The sequence below is a fragment of the Neofelis nebulosa genome, chromosome 1 (assembly GCF_028018385.1).
Source record: "Neofelis nebulosa isolate mNeoNeb1 chromosome 1, mNeoNeb1.pri, whole genome shotgun sequence".
Classification (NCBI taxonomy): domain Eukaryota; kingdom Metazoa; phylum Chordata; class Mammalia; order Carnivora; family Felidae; genus Neofelis; species Neofelis nebulosa.
In genome coordinates this window covers 19,799,512-19,817,075 of record NC_080782.1, presented here as the reverse complement: position 1 = coordinate 19,817,075, position 17,564 = coordinate 19,799,512, and the positions used below count along the sequence as shown (strand labels likewise).

At 35.3% G+C, this 17,564-nt stretch overlaps 1 protein-coding gene across 4 annotated transcripts in view; it reads left to right on the top strand.

The window, feature by feature from the left end:
* LOC131504246 (cadherin-10) overlaps positions 1 to 17,564 on the top strand; it is a 210,178-nt gene that overhangs the window by 163,550 nt on the left and 29,064 nt on the right. For all 4 annotated transcript variants that reach the window (XR_009257886.1, XM_058716302.1, XM_058716311.1 and 1 more), the window contains exons 6-8: positions 454 to 641; positions 2,601 to 2,854; positions 7,812 to 7,948. Coding sequence is in view for 3 of the 4 variants with exons in the window: in XM_058716302.1 (XP_058572285.1) it covers positions 454 to 641; positions 2,601 to 2,854; positions 7,812 to 7,948 (579 nt within the window). In the remaining variant the exon portion in view is untranslated. The remainder of the gene's footprint in view (positions 1 to 453; positions 642 to 2,600; positions 2,855 to 7,811; positions 7,949 to 17,564) is intronic.

Genomic DNA, 17,564 nt, shown 5'->3' with positions numbered 1-17,564 from the left:
CCACTAAAGCTGATTTCATGGAATTTTGTAATGTTCTGTCCTTCAGCTGAAAGAAACTAAGGTTAGTTAACTAAATAAAACCAAGAGGAAACAATTAAATATACATATTCACTGTGTATTCTGAGACTTGTTGTGATTTTATAAACACACACAGGTACGTATCTGCACTCAAAGCTGATCTCTAGTTATCTGTGCAAATGCAAAAAAAGACAATGTGCTTATTTTTAAAACGGAGTTCTTAACATGATTAAAGGATGGTACTCACTGTTTGTTATCTGCATAGACACAAGCCCCCTAAATTCCTCTTTTTCCATTCCTAGACCTTAATGCACACTATGTGTCTTCAACTTTTTAATCAGTTAACATATGATGTAGAGTTTAAGACTTATAATGAAAAATCTCATTCATATATATATATATATATATATATATATATTTTTTTTTTTTTTCCAGACACCATCCACCTTCGAGTTCTTGAGTCCTCGCCAGTTGGCACAGCCATTGGAAGTGTAAAAGCAACTGATGCAGACACTGGGAAAAATGCAGAAGTAGAATACCGAATTATTGATGGTGACGGGACCGACATGTTTGACATCATAACTGAGAAGGACACACAGGAAGGCGTTATAACGGTGAAAAAGGTGCCCATAATCAGTATAAATGAGCATCTTCCCATTTAGCAAATAAGGCTTTCGCTATGTGCCATCCACTCATGCATTGTCCATGAAGAGATGCCACTCTCATGGCCAAATGTAATTTATATCATGCACAAACATGAGAGACGAGAGCCGAAAATCTCCTTGGGCGTTTTGACCAAATGCTCTTGTCGACTGAAACGTGAGACCTGAGTTTTTACAAACTTTAAAAGGCAAATTAATATATGGATGACTGTATTTTTGAGCCATGTTAATAAAAGCCCCCCATAATAACATTGTTTTCTTTTAGAAAAAGCAGTTAATAGCTAATAATGGCAACATATCATCACAGTTGGAGGCACAGAAAGTAGCATGAAGCAATAATTCGAGCTGCTAATAAAAAAGACACAGCATATTTTCAAAGATAATTTAATTGTTCACATTTTCCCTTCTGCTACATAAATTAAACTTTTCTGCTAACATATGCTCAGTGATTCAGTTGAAAGGTAACTAGGTTTTTCATTGTAGCGTCAGTATGATCATTATAAGAAAAAAATTAAGGCCCCGTGACAGATCCCAGTGAAATGTCCTGAAAACTCTATTTCATTAAGTAACCATTGAAGAACTGAGGAATCAAAACTATCCGCAGATTCTGTTGCAAAGGCCAAGGTACACAACGAAATGTTTTTATTTTTTAAATTTTTTTTTTCAACGTTTTTTATTTATTTTTGGGACAGAGAGAGACAGAGCATGAACGGGGGAGGGGCAGAGAGAGAGGGCGACACAGAATCGGAAACAGGCTCCAGGCTCCGAGCCATCAGCCCAGAGCCTGACGTGGGGCTCGAACTCACGGACCACGAGATCGTGACCTGGCTGAAGTCGGACGCTCAACCGACTGCGCCACCCAGGCGCCCCAACGAAATGTTTTTAAATGGACAGTGACCAGGAAAGGAGGAAGCAGCTTCTTTGTTGTTTTTCATGACTGGCAAGTAATAATAATGCAAATAGAATTTACTGCTTATCAGATAAAAACAGGAAGGTTGAAGGAATCTCAAACCACAATGTCTTTTTTCTGTTTACAAAACATACCTTTCGGAGGGGTAAGAAGGGAGGAGCTTGATTTCACACTCGTTACAGTTAAACTACATCAATATTTAAGTCAGTTTTTTTTTTGTTTATGCATAATATAACCTAATTACTAATTTGCTATCAGAATTTTTCTCTCTTCTCTTTACTCCAGGTTTTCCTGATCTTCAATGTTTCATAAAACTATTGAAAATTTTGTATTAGTCTTCAAAATTACATAAGGTTTATGTAGTATCATGAGCCCATTAAACTGAATGGAAATATCATGACATACATGTAAAAAGAACTAAATTTTCTACTTACAGACATTTAACAGTAATGCACACACATGCACACATGAACACAGACACAATCTACCAGCCATTTAAAAAAAAAAAATGTTTATTTATTTTTGAGAGAGACAGAGACAGAGCTTGAGTGGTGGAGGGGCAGAGAGAGGGAGACACAGAATCTGAAGCAAGCTCTAGGCTCTGAGCTGTCAGTACAGAGCCTGAGGCAGGGCTCGAACTCACGGATTGTGAGATCATGACCTGAGCTGAAGTTGGACGCCCAGCCGACCGAGCCACAGGGCGCCCCTCAGCCCATTGTTTGTAATGAGTCACCACATTATAACATAGGTTTTAATGTTCTTTTCAATATTTCCAATATTTAAAATCTAATTTTCCTATGTTCTGAAGTATTACACATTGAATGCATAAAAAGTAATAATCGAACCTTATCTGATATGTAAAGGTATATTATTCTTTTTATTACTTTTAATTATTTTCTGTTAATAAACAACTTGACAAAATTCAACCAGGCTTTGAAAATCACACTGTAACTTGAAAGGAACATATAATCCAATTTCCCTCATTCTAATTTGATGATTTACTTACACAGCCACTTGACTACGAGAGCCGAAGACTTTACACACTGAAGGTTGAAGCAGAAAATACCCATGTGGACCCACGTTTTTATTACCTGGGACCATTTAAAGATACAACGATTGTGAAAATCTCCGTAGAAGATGTGGATGAACCTCCTGTTTTTAGCAGATCCTCCTACCTGTTTGAAGTTCATGAGGATATCGAAGTGGGCACGATCATTGGTACTGTAATGGCAAGGGACCCAGATTCCGCTTCTAGCCCCATTAGGTAATTATGCCCATGTTGCCGATGAAAGAAAGGGAATTGAAATAAATGTAGAGAGTAAGAAATTCTATTTATAGCATTTAATGCACTGAAATATATGAGTCTGTCTGTAAGTTGTACATCAATCTGAGGAGCACAAGTGTTTAAAGTAAATTGTCTCTGAATGTTTTGGGGCATGGCGTGCACAGCTTTATAATTTTCTCCACTTCAAATCATGCCTTTTAGCCTAAAACCTAGCTTGTATCATCTGCCTGTATCTTTTAAGGTATTTGTTCTTCTGATCCCAGTACAGATAAAGGACACTGTGTCAGCTGTGCTATTACAATGTAACTGAATCACTTCTTTGTGCTTTCAGTTATTAAATGAGATGAGAAGTTGAGAGTTGTAACAGTTAAAAAGAATATGATTCCAACAATGTTACAATTCAGTGAAAATACATTTTAGAAACTCCCATGTACTCCTACCATCAAAGAAGGGAAGGTTTTTGTTTGTTTTTGTTTTGGCTGTTTCAAAAAAAATATTTGTAAAGAAAATAGAGCATTCCAGAAAGATCAGAGTAATTTAATTTCACTTTTTATTTTTGCTTTGCTTTCCTATGGCAGCCCAAAAACACATGAAATATGATAAACACATACAAATGAGAAAGACTCAAAGTTGTTATTGATTTTGTTCTATCATTTTAAAAAGAAATACAGATATCTATATATAATATTTACCGACAAAATGGCCATTTTAAACCATTAGTATATCATGTGTTTTGTATTTCACTCTTTTCCCTAATTCTCAACAGGTTAATTATGCCTCCCCCTTGCTCCACATGGACTAGTCAAGTAAGAGTTTAAATGATGATTACACAATTTCCAAGCACACTCTTCTTTGATTCCAAAGTATACAACAGCAGAATAGAAAAAAATCTTGTATGCCATGTGCCTCTAACTCAACTCAAACTTAAAACTGCTACAGGTTCTGCCATACCTTCAAGTGAAGACATATTATATATAATATATATAGTAAGTAACTTGAAATAATATATTATATATATATATATATAATATGTCTTCATATATATAACATATATAATATGTGTATATTTATACATATATATATTAGTGCTTGATTTACATAACTTTATCTAAATATTTTTGTTTTATTTTCATGTTTTTTTTTTAATTCTAGTGTAGCTAAAATACAGTGTTATATTAGTTTCAGGTGTACAATATAGTGATTCAACACTTCCATACCTTACTCAGTTCTCACCAAGATAAGTGTACTCTTAATCCCTTTCACCTATTTCACCCGTCACCCACTCCCCCCACCAACTCCCCTCTGGTGACCATCTGTTCTCTAGTTTTTTGGTTTTTCTCTCTCTTTTTCCTTTTTTTCCCTTGTTCATTTCTTTTGTCTCTTAAATTACACATATGAGTGAAATCATATGGTATTTGTCTTTCTCTGACTTACTTCACTTAACATTATACTCTCTAGATCCATCCATGTGGTTTCAAATTACCAAAATATTTTCTTCCATTCACATACAGCATCACAAATCACATACATGGCAATCATGTACAGCTCTCATCTGCCAGCATGAATTCCCCATAATTGCCTCTTCCCCAATCCATTTGTCTTCATTGAAATGGATCCATTCTTGGATATTTTTAACTTTGAAGGCTTTATATAGCCAATATACATACTTAATTTTACCTATTAAATACTGTCCAAGCATTTTCTTGGCCTAGCTCTTCATTGACTTTAACAGGCTGTGTTCTGTGTTCCTGGTTTCAAAGTAGCCTTTTTCAAAAGAAATATATTATGTCTAAGGAGAATTCAATTTAAATCCAGGGGTGTTAAGTGGCAATGTAAACTATTACCCAGACAATGAAAGAGATTTTGCATCCTCTTATAGATTGATGGTTATTATATGTCAAAATATGTCCGTGGATTTTTGAAACAAAAATAAAATATATAATCAGAATGCAAGTCTAAGAAACGACTCCATTTATGTCAATCATTGCAATACAATTAATGATGTTATTGCTTATTAATGACAAAGTCTATGTCATAAAGGTTGTTGCATAATTGAATCAATGCTAACTTGATATAGAAAATTCAACTTAATATTTTGAGATATTAATCTTGATAGACCATGTAGTTTAAAAATATACATGTGTGGGGCGCCTGGGTGGCTCAGTCGGTTAAGCGGCTGACTTCGGCTCAGGTCGTGATCTCGCGGTCCTTGAGTTCGAGCCCCGCATCAGGCTCTGTGCTGACAGCTCAGAGCCTGGAGCCTGTTTCAGATTCTGTGTCTCCCTCTCTCTCTGCCCCTCCCCCGTTCATGCTCTGTCTCTCTCTGTCTCAAAAATAAATAAACGTTAAAAAAAATTAAAAAAAAATAAAATAAAAATAAAAATATATATGTGTAATCAGAAATATAATAGTTTTACTAATGCAATGTATTTATGGAATAGATAGGACTGGGGACATTTTAAATTGTTTATGTCATATAGTGTAGATGTTAATATAATAATCAAAGGGCTTTACTTAAATGTTTGTTCTGGAAATGATTTTAAAAAAATAAAATGAAAATTAGCACACAAAATTTGCCAATAGAGAATCAGAAAATATAATTATGTCATGTTTGAAAAAGGACTAGGATCTCTCTGTATCTTTAACATAATCTTACATAATTCCTAAATTTTTAATTATTTTTAAAACCAAATTATAAGAAGTAAGATGAAACACACATAAAATTATATGACATGGACAATAATGCTTAATTTTGATCTACATATTGCAACTTCACGGCATATTTCTATAGAAATAAGAAAACTTATTTGCCAGAACGTCAAGGAAGTCAGTTGTTCTTTTTCTCATTTAACAAATACTTGTGGATCCCCGTATCAGATATGAACATATTTCTCAAGGAGTTCTCAGTCTGTTAGGGAGGAAGATTCAGTAAGAGAAATAATATTCGTTGAGTGCCTACTCTGTCAAGAATGATGCTTGATTTTGTCATCTTTGATTTCCTGTTTGAGATGTAACTCACATGCTGATGTTGCAGGGAATTACAAATACAACGTGGTAAGTGGCAGAGATGGGTAGTACAGGCACTTTTGTATGGAAGGTATGTTGAGTCTTTTAGAGTAAAAGAACTTTGTCAACTTGAGACAGAATTCATGATTTTTCCAGATATAGAGATTCAGTGTTTTACAAATTAATGTGTGACTGGGAAGACATGTTGTTTGCATGCAAAACTGAATTCACATTTTGATAATAGAGAGGGCTAGAGCTTATTGAGGAGATTTGTTAATTATTGTCCTGTTCCATTTAGAACTGATTTAAAATAAAAATCTACAATAAGCAATCCTCAAAAGTAAAATCACATTAGCTGTATTGACAAGATATGTCATTCCTCTAATGCAGTTTATTCAAAACCCAGCATAAGGATTATAAATTTAAATGGATTTTTGGAAATATTATACAAGTTTGGAACATCAAAAGAGAAAATAGTTTTATGACACTTTAAAAATCATTTTGTATTATCACTCACAAAACACCACTTAAAAATTATGTTTCATAAAAATATTAAAATAAATGACAGCTGTGGCTTAGGAAAAGAAATGCCAAAACTGAATGTTACTTTAGGACTTGTTACCTTTATTTTGCTTTTTTTTTTAACACGGAGCATTAAATATAACTTGAGGATTATGCTGGCTAACTCAGGCACTATAAAGCATGTGTAAGCCACTAGTATTGTGAACCGGCAGGAACCAATGAGGGGTATAGCTAGCTTAAATCTTGCCTGACAATCCCCCAAATAATGGGATTTATGCCAACTATATCAACCTGATTGATAAACCTGGCAGTAGGCTTTAGAATGAATCCCAACACAATGCCTTTAATCAATTTGCAGCATAGTTGGTTTTTTATACATATACCAAGACTTTATTTGGTACAAATGTGTGAAAACTCCTTTCCCAAAATTTTCTGTTTTTTTAAACACCTCTTGTCAAAATATATGCATTTTTTTAATGATACATGTGGTTAACAAGCTCAAGCTTCATGGGTATCATACCATGAAGTTACTGAATATCATCCTAAATTGGTAATCTATTATTTAAAAAATTTTTTTAATGTTTATTTATTTTTGAGAGGGAAAGAGACAGAGCATGAGTGGGGGAGGGGCAGAGAAAGAGGGAGACACAGAATCCAAAGCAGGCTCCAGGCTCTGAGCTGTCAGCACAGAGCTGGATGTGGGGCTCAAACCCATAAACCGCAAGATCATGACCTGAGCTGAAGTCAGATGCTTAACCAACTGAGCCACCCAGGTGTTATGATAACCTACTCTTTTAATGAAAATAATATTGTCTCCAATTTCATCACTAAGAAAAAGACTATGCTTCTGGGAATTTTTCTTTCTTTCTTTTTCTTTCTTTCTTTCTTTCTTTCTTTCTTTCTTTCTTTCTTTCTTTCTTTCTTTCTTTCTTTCTTTCTTTCCTTTCATTCTTTCTTTCTATTTTGTTTTTGCATTAGATCCTTATGATAATTCCCTAACAGAATTCGCCGCTTCTGGCTAAAGTCAACTGGTATTGTAACCACCTGTAATCCCAACTATCTTGTAGGAAAAGTACTTCACGTTCCGTTGAATATGGCAATAGGTAGTGATTTAATAACACAAATATTCAGAAGACCAGCGTTTGAATGTGGAACAAAGTGGCAGCTCCTGCCTCCGGAAGAAGAGGGAGGTGGAGATGGGTGTGTGTGTGTGTGTGTGTGCGCGCGCGCACACACGCACCAATGCACACAGGTGTATGTGAGATAAATCAATGAAACAGTCTTCGTTCTACATCAGTACTATGTACTTGTATGAACTTATGATATGTTACTGTGTGTTCGCATTACAACATTTTCTCCTACAAACCGATAATACTGCCATGTATTTTTCTTTGCTTTTTTTGTTCAGATTTTCCTTGGATCGCCATACTGACCTTGACAGGATCTTTAACATACATTCTGGAAATGGATCCCTTTATACTTCAAAGCCACTTGACCGTGAACTATCTCAATGGCACAATCTAACTGTTATAGCTGCTGAAATCAGTAAGATGACATTTGTGTATATAATATTTAACATATAGTTTTAGGTTTTATTTTATTTTAAAAATAATTCCTTCTGGGGCTGGGTGGCTCAGTTGGTTAAGCGTCTGACTTCAGCTCAGGTCATGATCTCACAGTTTGTGGGTTTGAGCCCCACATCCAGCTCTGTGCTGACAGCTTGGAGCCTGGAGCCTGCTTCAGATTCTGTGTCTCCCTCTCTCTCTACCCCTCCCCCACTAATTCTCTCTCTCTCTCTCTCTCTCTCTCAAAAATAAATAAACATCGAAAAAATAATTCCCTCTCATTATATGCATGAATTGTAATTTTAGTCTGTTTTTAAAAGGCTTCTTAACACCTTTAATTCTTTTCAATAATTTATATATATATATATATATATATATATATATATACTGAGGCATCGCTACAGGTATCCCAAATCAACATTTAATATTGACTAATAAAAATTATCTAGAATTGGACACCAAATATATCCTCTTTGGGGGAGAAATAAATGCATTAAATTTATTGCATGGACACTGTAAATTAAAATCGATGCTAAACATTGGGTGTGTACCATTTAAAAAATTTTTTTCAGTGTTTAGTTATTTTTGAGACAGAGAGAGAGAGAAAGAGAGCATGAGCAGGGGAGGGGCAGAGAGAGAGGGAGGCACAGAATCCGAAGTAGGCTCCAGGCTCTGAACCATCAGCACAGAGCCTGAAATAGAACTTGAACCCATGAATCATGAGATCATGACCTGAGCCAAAGTCGGAAGCTTAACCAACTTAGCCACCCAGGCACCCCAGGTGTGTATCATTTAACAACATACATGTAGGTAGGTATTATTATTACTTCCTTCTTACAGATGAGGAGACCAAGATATTGATAATAATAGCTAACATTAAGCACTCTGTGCCAGGTATTATTCTAAAAATTTTATATTAATTTTCTCCTACTCATATTTTTATTGACTTTATGTATCAGAGAAGGAACTAAGGCTTCAAGGGTTTTGGAAACTTGCCAAAGTCCTAATACCAGAAGTAGTGAAACTAAGATTTAAAACTAGTCATTTTGTTTCTAGATCCAGTATTTAATTCTATACCTAATTTACAAAATTTCATCCCAGTAATAACAGGGAGAGCCAGGATTCAAAATCATATCTGTATCTAATTGCAAAGGTTCTTGCCCATTCAAATGACCTGCTACATAATTTTCAGAGCCCATTATAAAATAAAAGTGTCAGATCTGTTGTTAAAAATAATTAGGAGGGGCGCCTGGGTGGCTCAGTCAGTTAAGCGTCCGGCTTCGGCTCAGGTCACAATCTCATGGTCCGTGAGTTCCAGCCCCGCGTCAGGCTCTGTGCTGATGGCTCAGAGCCTGGAGCCTGTTTCAGATTCTGTGTCTCCCTCTCTCTCTGCCCCTCCCCCGTTCATGCTCTGTCTCTCTCTGTCTCAAAGATAAATAAACGTTAAAAAAAATTAAAAAAAAATGATTAAGATGTTTAACATGGCAACAACAGAGCCTTAAAATAAGTGTGGGGCCCTTCTTGAGTAAGGCCCTGTACAATTGCATATGAAGCCAGCTTTGTCCACTCAAGCAAACTTATTCGTGGTTTCTAATTCCTGTAATGTGATTTACATGGATAAAGCAACTCTTTAACTGTTTTAAAAAGAAGCATTAATTAGTTACTGAATCATGGGGAAAAACTAAGCCTATAAATTCCAAATCTGAAATACCAGGCTGAATCCACAAACACATATCACAGTGAAGTTATTTGAAGCCACCATTCCAGGATTTGGAAGGCAGAGCCTTGGGGCCAAATTGGCAAAAGTCTCAGAAGGACGGAACTAGGCTGGACAGATCATTAACAATGAATTCAATCAAGATAAAATGGTAGACTTAGCTTTGTCCTTAAATCTGGCTCTGAAATACAGATTAACTCCACCATCCAAATGACCCAGTTTTTTCTGTATTGTGATATAAATGGCTGTGCCTTTTAAGGCTAACCGAATTTTTTTTTTTTTTTTTTTTTTTAGTTTTTATGTTCAGGAAAGCTTTTACTTCCATTACCTATCTCCATATTACCATGTTGTCATGTGTCTGACAGGGTCCAATCTGATCATTCCAGAATCATGATTGTTTGTGCTTTCTCCTTGACTCAAGATCCTAATTCAAGCCTAACGAGTTAGGAATTGCATTTTCCATTTCAGATACTTTGAGAAATTTAACTTCTAAAGCTAGTTGAAATAATTACGATTCTGTAAAAAGCAAAGCCAATTATGTTCTTCTTTTTAAGAACTAAGCCTATTTTTTGCCCTTAAGTGAAATCAATTTATGGAGTAGCTGCTGGAAATGCCTACCTGCCAAGCCACAAGCAGTCAGGGGCCCATTATGCTGTTCTGGCTATTAAAGGAATAAGGGAGAGAGGGAAACAGCATATATAGGAAATTGTTTTTCCTAGATTTTAAGCACTGGGTTTGTGGTAAGTGTGCATTACACCAAGCCCTAAGCAGGACAGAATGATGTTTAAATGGACTTCTTACCAATGCGATTTCAGGCCCTGCCTCTAACAGTTTAATTCTACATTCCACAGCAGTGTAGCACATCATATGGCAAGCACTGCTCCAGGTAATTATTTAGTGCGCTATACCGTGAAAAAACTTCCCTTTTTCTTCTTCAAAAAACATTTTTAAACGCCATTTGGAGAATAAAAACCCTAAAATTAAGGTCACACTTGGATTGTAGAAATCTGTTGTAGACACTAATGAGTTCCTCTGCCCACATCTGAAAATTTGGCTATAATCATCGCGATACATTCTGAGAACAGGAGAGCGAAGTTCATGAGCAAAGAACTCCATTTTCTATACGTGGTTCCTTGACAGTGGAAATTCTTGCCCTAAGCAGGTAGAAAAGATACATCTTTCTAAAGCCTTGGATTTCTAGATAACAATCTAAGCTTTCCTTTTCTTGGGTATGGAAAAGCCTGTTGAATACATAGGAATGCTCTCACATTTTAAGATCCTTTATTGCTGATACATTGTTGCTACAGGGGAGTGCGCCTGGATGACTCAGAGAGAGACCCAGGTGGCAAACTATGCCAGCTACCATTCTGTATGATGACTCTTGGAATGCTTTATGTTTTTATTTGTACATAAGCTGCAACATCTATCTGTAAAAAGATTAGTGTAAGCACTGTTGTTTGAATAGGTGACTCTGGGCCTGATGCTTTATAAGCACATTTATCCCTGTGGATTTAGCTTTTGATTTGAAGAGACTGGAATTGTTTGTAAAGAAGCTGGAGAATCTTCATATGGTGTCAGGCAAAGGACTAACAATGCAGTTGTTTAGATCTGAAACTTTTCTGTCTCTCTTGGCTTCTGCAGCATAGTTAGAAAGTGAATTGCTACCAGCAAGACTTATTTTTATGTCAGGACTCTATATTGAAAGAAAATATTTTGCTTATGTCTACTATTTAAGTATATGAAAAAGAACATACTAGAAAATATGGAAGAATCATCCCTTCCCACTACTCCTCATAGCAACAAATAACTCTAGGTAGATTGAGGATTATTTGCAGGTGAACACTTTGTAGGTGAACTCTGGCTATTTGCAAATTGTTTAGGACTAAGGGAGGTAGGAAAAGAGTGGAATGGACTGTTCTTTTTTATCTCCTCTCTCCACTTCTCCCCACACATGGTCCTCTTCAGACCTGTATGAACTGTGGGAAAACTAGTTAACACATTTTTATTGTGTGAGTGCTTTGTGTGGAGTAACATAGCATAAGCTCTCAAGAAATGTAAGAAAATGAAAAAGGTATGATGGTGATAATAAAGATGATCTTAATAATAATAATCAACATGTATTGAGCAATTAACCAACAAAGTAATCCTTTTTTTTTTTTTTTGGATAGTTTTCATGCATTAACTCCATAGATTAGAAGTTCTATTTTGATTTATACTGAGTAAATTGAGGCATTAAAGAGATGGAGTAAATTGGCCAAAGTCACACAGTGAGTAAGTGGTGAATCTGGGAATCAAAGCAGCTGTGTTCCCAGGGTCTGAACTCTATAACCACCTGACACACAAGAAGTGAACAGTAGGTAGCAATACATTAGTAAATATGAGATCAGAACCTGAGAATGGAATATATATGGTTTAAAAAGTGTAAGACTGGAAAAGAGTGTTAAAGAGAGGATGCCTTTTAAATTTCCCTCGAGAAAAGGAAGGCAGATAAACACACTTCAAATAGATGTAGAACTCTGTTTGCTTCCTTCGTATGACTTTAACCTTGTAAACGGTCCTGCTGAGTAATCAGTTCTTAAGCATTATTTTTAAAAGTGCTGATTTCATTATTTTAGTAACATCATAATTACATGGAGAGAAAGGGGAAGAAATAAATTCTTTTGAATAATAATATACACCTTATCTGGATATGACAATAATTTTTACTCTTGTATTTGAAAATCATTGAGATAAATAGAAAGATAAATTTCACAAAGGTAAATAATACTATCCATAAACCCTGTGGGTAAGAGGCCATTTAATAACATAGCTATTGTCCCTCACCTCATATGTTATTTTTTGTTTTGCTTTGTTTTTATTTGTTATTTATTATTCTTATTATTATCATTACTATTAGTTTTAAATTTACATCGAAGTTAATTAACATACAGTGTAATAATGATTTCAGAATAGAATTTAGCGATGCATCACTTACATGTAACACCAGTACTCATCCCAACAAGTATCCTCCTTAATGCACATCACCCATTTAGCCCATCCCCCACCCAACACCCTGCCATCAACCCTCAGTTTGTTCTCTGTATTTAAGAGTCTCTTACGGTTTGTCTTTCTGTTTTTATAGTATTTTGCTTCTCTTCCCTTATTTCATCTGGTTTGTATCTTAAATTCCACATATGAGTAAAGTCATATGATATTTGTCTTTCTCTGACTTATTTTGCTAAGCATAATACACTCTAGTTTCACTCACGTTATTACAAATGGTAACATTCCATTCTTTTTGATGGGTGAGTAATATTCCATTGTTTACATATACCATCTCTTTATTCATTCATCAGTCGATTGACATTTGGGAGTTTTTCATACTTTGGCTATTGTCGATATTGCTGCTATAAACATTGGGCTGTGTGCCCCTTCGAAACAGCACACCTGTATCCCTTGGATAGATGCCTAGTAGTGCAATTGCTGAGTCATAGGGTAGTTCTATTTTTGGTTTTTTGAGGAACCTCCATACTGTTTTCCAGAGTGGCTGCACCAGCTTGCATTCCCACCAGCAGTGCAAAAGAGATCCTCTTTCTCCGCATCCTTGCCAACATCTGTTGTTGCCTGAGTTGTTAATGTTAGCCATTCTGACAGGTGTGAGGTGGTATCTCATTGTGGTTTTGGTTTGTATTTCACTGATGATCAGTGATGTTGAGCATTCTTTTTCATGTGTCTGTTAGCCATCTGGATGTTTTTTTTCTTTGGAAAAGTATCTATTCATGCCTTTTACCCATTTCTTCACTGGATTATTTGTTTTTGGGTTTTTCAGTTTTATAAGTTCTTTAAAGATTTTGGACACTAACCCTCTATTTGGTATGTCATTTGCAAATATCTTCTCCCATCCTGTCAGTTGCCTTTTAGTTTTGCTGATTGTTTCATTTGCTATGCAGAAGTTTTTTATCTTGATGAGGTCCAATAGTTCATTTTTGCTTTTGTTTCCTTTGCCTCTGAAGATATCCAATAAGAAGTTCCTGCAGCCAAGATCAAAAAGGTTGTTGCCTGTTTTCTCCTTTAGGATGTTAATGGCTTCCTGTCTTATGTTTAGGTCTTTCATCCATTTTGAGTTTATTTCTGTGTATGGTTAAAGAAATTGGTCCAGGTTCATCTTTCTACATGTTTCCATCCAGTTTTCCCAACACCATTTGCTGAAGAGACAGTCTTTTTTCCATTGGATATTCTTTCATTAATTGGCCATATATTTGTGGGTCCATTTCTGGGTTCTCTGTTATGTTCCATTGATTGGTGTATCTGTTTTTGTGCCAGTACCCTATTGTCTGGATGAATATTGCTTTGTAATATAGCTTGAATTCCAGAATTGTGATGCCTCCAGCTTTGTTTTTGTTTTTTTTTTTTTGGTTTTTGTTTTTGTTTTTTGTTTGTTTGTGGTTTTTTTTTTTGCATTATTTTGGCTATTCAGGGTCTTTTCTGGTGCCATACAAATTTTAAGATAGTTCTAGCTCTTTGAAGAATGTTGGTGTTATTTTGATAGGGATTTCATTGAATATGTAGTTTGCTTTTGGTAGTATCAGCATTTTAACAATATTTGTTCTTCCAATCCATGAGCATGGAATGTTTTTCCATTTTTTTGTGTGTCTTGTTCAATTTCTTTCATAAACTTTCTATAATTTTCAGTATAGTGTCAGTGTATAGATTTTTCACCTCTTGGTTAGTTTTATTCCTAGGTATTTTATGGTTTTGGGTGTAATTGTAAATGGGATCGATTCTTTGATTTCTCTTTCTGCTGCTATATTGTTGGTGAATAGAATTCAACTGATTTCTATACGTTGATTTTATAGCCTGTGACTTTGCTGAATTCATGGATCAGTTCTAGCAGTTTTTTTGGTAGAGTCTTTTGAGTTTTTCACATAGAGTATCATGTCATCTGCAAAGAGTGAAAATTTGACTTCTTTCTTGCCAGTTTGGATGCCTTTTATTTCTTTGTGTTGTCTGATTGCTGAGATGAGGACTTCCAACACTATATTGAATAACAGAGGTGAGAGTGGATATCCTTGTTGTGTTCCTGGACTTATGGGGAAAGCTCTCAGTTTTTCCCCATTGAGGATGATATTAGCAGTGGGTCTTTTGTATATGGCTTTTGTGATATTGAGTTGTGATCTTTCTATCCCTACTTTCTTGATGATTTTTATCAAAAAAAGATGCTGTATTTTGTCAAATGCTTTCTCTGCATCTGTTGATAAGATCATGTGGTTCTTATCCTTTCTTTTATTAATGTGATGTATGACATTTGTTGACTTGCAGATATTGAACCAGCCCTGCATCCCAGGAATAAATCCCACTTGATCGTGGTAAATAATCCTTTTAATGTATTGTTGGATCCAGTTTGCTAGTATCTTGTTGTTTTGCATCCATGTTAATAAAGGAAATTGGCCTGTAGTTCTTTTCAGTGGGGTCTTTGTCTGGTTTTGGTATCAAGGTAATGCTGGCCTCATAGAATTTTTTGGAAGTTTTCTTTCCATTTCTATTTTTTGGAACAGCTTCAAAAAATAGGTGTTAAGTCTTTTTTAAATGTTTGGTAGAATTCCCCTGGAGAGCTATCCAGCCTTGGACTCTTGATTCTGGGAGATTTTTGATTACTGATTCAATTTCTTTACTGGTTATAGGTCTGTTCAAATTTTCTATTTCTTCCTGTTTCATTTTTGGTAGTTTGTATGTTTTTAGGAATTTGTCCATTTCTTCTAGATTGCCCAATTTGTTCTCATATAATTGCTCATAATATTCTTTTATTATTGTTTGTATTTCTGCAATGTTGGTTGTGATCTCTCCTCTTTCATTAATGATTTTATTGATTTGGGTCCTTTTACTTTTTGATCAAACTGGCTAGGGGTTTATTAATTTTGTTAATTCTTTCAAAGAACAAGCTCCTGGTTTCATTGATCTGTTCTACTGTTTTGTTTTTGTTTTTTGTTTTTGTTTTTAATTTCAATATCATTGATGTCTGCTCTAATCTTTATTTTTTCCCTTTTTATGCTGGTTTTGGGCTTTATTTGCTGTTCTTTTTCCAGTTCTTTTAGGTATAAGATTAGGTTGTGTATCTGAGACCTTTCTTATTTCTTTAGGAAGGCCTGGATTGCTATATACTTCCCTCTTATGAACACCTTTCGTGCATCCCAGAGGTTTAGGGCTGTTGTGTTTTCATTTTCGTTGGTTTTCGTGTACTTTTTAATTTCCTCTTTAACTTCTTGGTTAACCCATTTATTCTTTAGTAGAATGTTCTTTAGTCTCCAAGTATTTGTTGTCTTTCCAGATTTTTTTCTTGTGTTGATTTCGACTTTTATAGCATTGTGGTCTGAAAATATGCACCATATGATCTCGATATTTTCATACTTGTTGAGGGATGATTTGTGTACCAGTGTGTGATCTATTCTGGAGAATGTTCCATGTGTACTCAAGAAGAATGTGTATTCTGCTGCTTTGGTATGAAATGTTCTGAATATATCTGTTAAGGCCATCTGGTCCACTGTGTCATTCAAAGTCATTGTTTCCTTGTTGATTTTCTGTTTACATGATTTGTCCATTGCTGCAAGTGGGGTGTTGAAGTCCCCTACTATTATGGTATTATTATCAATGAATTTCTGTATGTTTGTGATTAATTGATTTATATATTTTCCACGTTGGGGGCATAAATGTTTACAATTGTAAGATCTTGGTAGATAGATCCCTTAATTATGATATAATGCCCTTCTTTATCTCTTGTTACAGTATTTTAAAAGCTAATTTGTTTTCCATAAATAAGTATGACTACTCAAGCTTTCTTTTGGTGACCATTGTCATGAGAGATGATTCTCCTTCCCCTTACCTACAATCTTCAGGTGTCTTTAGGTCTATAATACGTCTCTTGTAAGCAGCATATAGGTTGGTCTTGCTTTCTCATCCATTCTGATAACCTGTGTTTTTTGATTGAAGCTGTTAGCCCATTGACATTTAGAGTGGCTACTGAAAGATATGAACTTAGTGCCATTATGTTGCCTGTAATTGGAGTTTCTGGTGATGTTCTCTGGTCCTTTATAGTCTTTGTTGCTTTTGATCTTTTTTTGTTTTGTTTCATCTCTTCTCTCAGAGAGTCACCCTTAAAATTTCTTGCAGGGCTGGTTTAGTAGTCATGAACTCTTAGTTTTTGTTTGTCTGGGAAACTCTTTATCTCTTCTTCTATTTTGAATGACAGCCTTAGTGGATAAAGAATTCTTGGCTGCATATTTTTCAGATTTAGCATGTTGGATATATCCTGCCCCTCCTTTCTGGCTTGCTAAGTTTCTGTGGATAGATCTGCTGCAACCCTGATGTGTCCTCCCTTATACATTAAAGGATTTTGTTCCCTTGCTGCTTTCATAATTCTTTCTTTGTTTGCACATTTTGTGAATTTGACTATGATATGCCTTGCTGATGGTCAGTTTTTGTTTAATCTAATGGTAATTCTTGGTGCTTCTTGGATTTTGATGTCTGTGTCCTTCCCAAGATTAGGAACTTTTTCTGCTATAATTTTCTCACATAAGCCTTCTGTCCTTTTTTCTCTCTCTTCATCTTCTAGGACTCCTAGGATTTGTATATTATTCCTTTTTAATGCGTCACAGAGTTCTCTAAGTCCTGTATTGTGCTCTTTTGACTTTGTTCCCTCTTTTTGTTTCTGCTTCATTATTCTCCATAATTTTATCTTCTATGCGTCTGAATCACTGCTCTGCTTCGTCCATTCTTATCATCATGGCATCAACTCAAGATTGCATGTTGGATATAGTATTTTAATTTTGTCCTGACTAGTTACTTCTTTTATCTCTGCAGAAAGGGAAACTATGTTTTTTTTCAACCCTAGCTAGTATTCTTACTA